The following is a 2812-nucleotide window of genomic DNA, read 5'->3' on the forward strand; positions in this document are numbered from 1 at the left end:
CTTTTACCTATAAATACCCCTCTGTCACATCAACTATTCATTGATATGATAACTCCGTCTGACTCGTGCACTCTCAGCCACTTTTCTCTCGATTCCTCACGATTCTTGTAAGTTTTATTCCTAAATCGTATACTTCCATCTTTAGTACACACTTTCTCATTATCTTCTCCAACAAATCTCACATTTTCATCGTGAAATCATCTGATTTGGGGCTGTTCTAGGGTGACGTCATCATGGGTTCTCATGAACACTAAAGTGTGACCTCATCTCATCAAGAACGGTTTGGATCTAAAGGATTTCCACTTGTTTTTGCACTGATTTTGCCTAGATCTAAACATTTAACAATTAGATTCAAACTCTTCTTCAACATTATTCACTTTTCACTCAAAACCATTAGAATCTGGACTCGTTCAGGCTTTCTATTCATTCTCAAGTGGAGAGTCGGTCTAAGAACGGATTTCTATCGGAGAGACGACCGATTCTCGGGTTGAACATGAAACTTCACCTTGAACAGCTGAGTCTGAACGAACGGGGTGATTCCCATCCGATTGAACGAATTGGACTTGGTGAGATTTCCGTTGTTTAACACGCCGTTATGCTGCGTCGGTCAAACCACAAACTTTTTTTGATGCATACAAGTATTTTTGTTGGAACGTTGATACATAACTAATGGAATCCTTAGAGTATCCCCATTACCTGATAAAAGGATCTTGTCAGTATCGGTATAAAAAATCTTTCCTTCGTGTTCGGCTATAGCAAGAGCCCCTGAATCTAGAGCCGCTTGGCCTTCCAATCCAGTTCCAACAATGCACTTCTCGGACTGAGAAAGAGGGACTGCTTGGCGTTGCATATTAGAACTCATTAAAGCCCGATTCGCATCATTATGCTCGATAAAAGGAATGAGGGAAGCTCCAATAGAAAAATATTGGAAGGCAAAAATACTTCGAAGCTGAACCTGTTCCCATGCAATAGTCAGGAATTCTTGACGATACCGAGCTGGAACAACCTGTTCTTCCTGAATACCCTGATTCAAGGCCAAAGAATTTCCTGCTGCTACCATATAGTATTCATCTCTACCCGGTGATAAATAAAGCATCTGTGCCCCTTTTGATCTCTCAGAAATTTGATAAAACGGACTTTCTAGAGACCCCCAACGGCCAATCCTCGCATGAATTGCTAAGGATCCAATAAGTCCAACATTTATTCCTTCAGATGTGTCAATTGGGCAAATACGCCCATAGTGACTAGGATGAATATCTCGTATTGGAAAAGTAGCAGTTCGCGCAGTCAATCCCCCCGGGCCCAAATAACTCAATTTTCTCCCATGAACTATTTGTGTCAGTGGATTAGTTCGATCCAAAACTTGAGATAATGGGTGTAAACGGAAAAAAACTTTATAAGTATCTGTTAATGGAGTTGAATTTACCAAGTTCTGAGGAGTTGGTGTCCAGTTATGCTTAAGTGCTGCATATATGTTTCCTCGAGCCATATTTTCTAAACGAACCAAGGCCAATCCAAATTGCTCTTGTAAAAGATCTGCTACAGAACGAATACGTTTATTTTGCAAATGATTCATATCGTCAAGTGTACCCATTCCAAATTTTATTCGAATCAAACGATCCGCGGCTGCCAATATATCTCGCGGTAACAAAAATGTATTGTTCTGGGGTATATCAAGGTTTAGTCTCCGATTCATATTTCGTCGACCAATCCCTCCCAATTCACATCTTTGTTGAAAGAATTTTTTTTGTAAATCCTTAGATAAGGATTCAGAAAATACCGGATCTCCCTCTACACAAGCAAATTGTTGATAAAATTCCAAAATAGCATTTTCTTTTGACCCTATTTTTTTTTATCATTCAGAAAAGACAAAAATAGTTCAGGATAGCAAACATTCTCTAGAATTTCTCTTATATTAAACCCCATTGCTGATAATAGAACTAGAATAGATAGTTTTTGTTGCCTACTCACACGAACCCATATCCTTGCTTTTCTATCAATTTCTAATTCTAATCTTCCTCCCCAATCTGATATTATGGTGCCGGTATAGACCGAAATTCCATTATCGTTTAATTCTGACTGGTAATAAATACCGGGACTTTGCAATATTTGATTGATCACAAAACTTAACTAATTTACATAGTTTTCAAACATCAGATCGTTAAACGAATAGCTGCCCGATCGGACGACCATCCGATCGAACGACTATTCGACCAGGAGACTTGCCTTATAAATTCCACACTTAAACTATTTTTCAAAACTTCAAAGAATATCACATTTCCAATCGAATAGTCATCCGATCGAATGACTATCCGACCAGCAGACTCAGTTCTTTGTAACTTTCAAACGAACAGCCATCCGATTGAACGACCATCCATCCGGATGACCATCCGATCGAATGACTTTATTTATACTACAACGAAAACTTCAAAAGTTCAAACATTCCACAAACACACTCCTTCAGCCGAATGACCAACCGACCGAATGGTCATCCGTCCGGACGGTCATCCGATCGAACCACTATCCGATCCCTCATCTGACTCGACACGCTGTTTCACGCACTGTTCAATGCTTACACTGTCGTTCTATGATCAGGCCAGCTCTCACGCGCTCCCTTCAATCCAAGCTTGCGTTTATTTACTAAACACGAACTGTGAGTATACTCGATCCCTTTTTGCTAAATGTGCTTTTGGGTGTTACATACGTTACCTATATCAAAATCACATCAACACACAATGCAAACACTTTTTATACGCTAACCGCTCTGCATGTCATACGTGTTTTCGATGAATGCTTGTATGTTATGTTTACA

General features: G+C 39.6%; 1 protein-coding gene across 1 annotated transcript; it reads right to left on the reverse strand.

Moving 5' to 3' along the window:
• Positions 1 to 607: 607 nt before the first annotated feature.
• On the reverse strand, positions 608 to 2018 carry LOC110887940 (DNA-directed RNA polymerase subunit beta-like). The gene has a single exon (XM_035985434.1). It carries the CDS (start codon positions 1694 to 1696, stop codon positions 608 to 610), a length of 1089 nt encoding a protein of 362 aa, XP_035841327.1. The 5' UTR covers positions 1697 to 2018.
• Between the last annotated feature and the right edge of the window lie 794 nt (positions 2019 to 2812).

This window comes from Helianthus annuus, chromosome 16, assembly GCF_002127325.2.
Source record: "Helianthus annuus cultivar XRQ/B chromosome 16, HanXRQr2.0-SUNRISE, whole genome shotgun sequence".
Classification (NCBI taxonomy): Eukaryota; Viridiplantae; Streptophyta; class Magnoliopsida; order Asterales; family Asteraceae; genus Helianthus; species Helianthus annuus.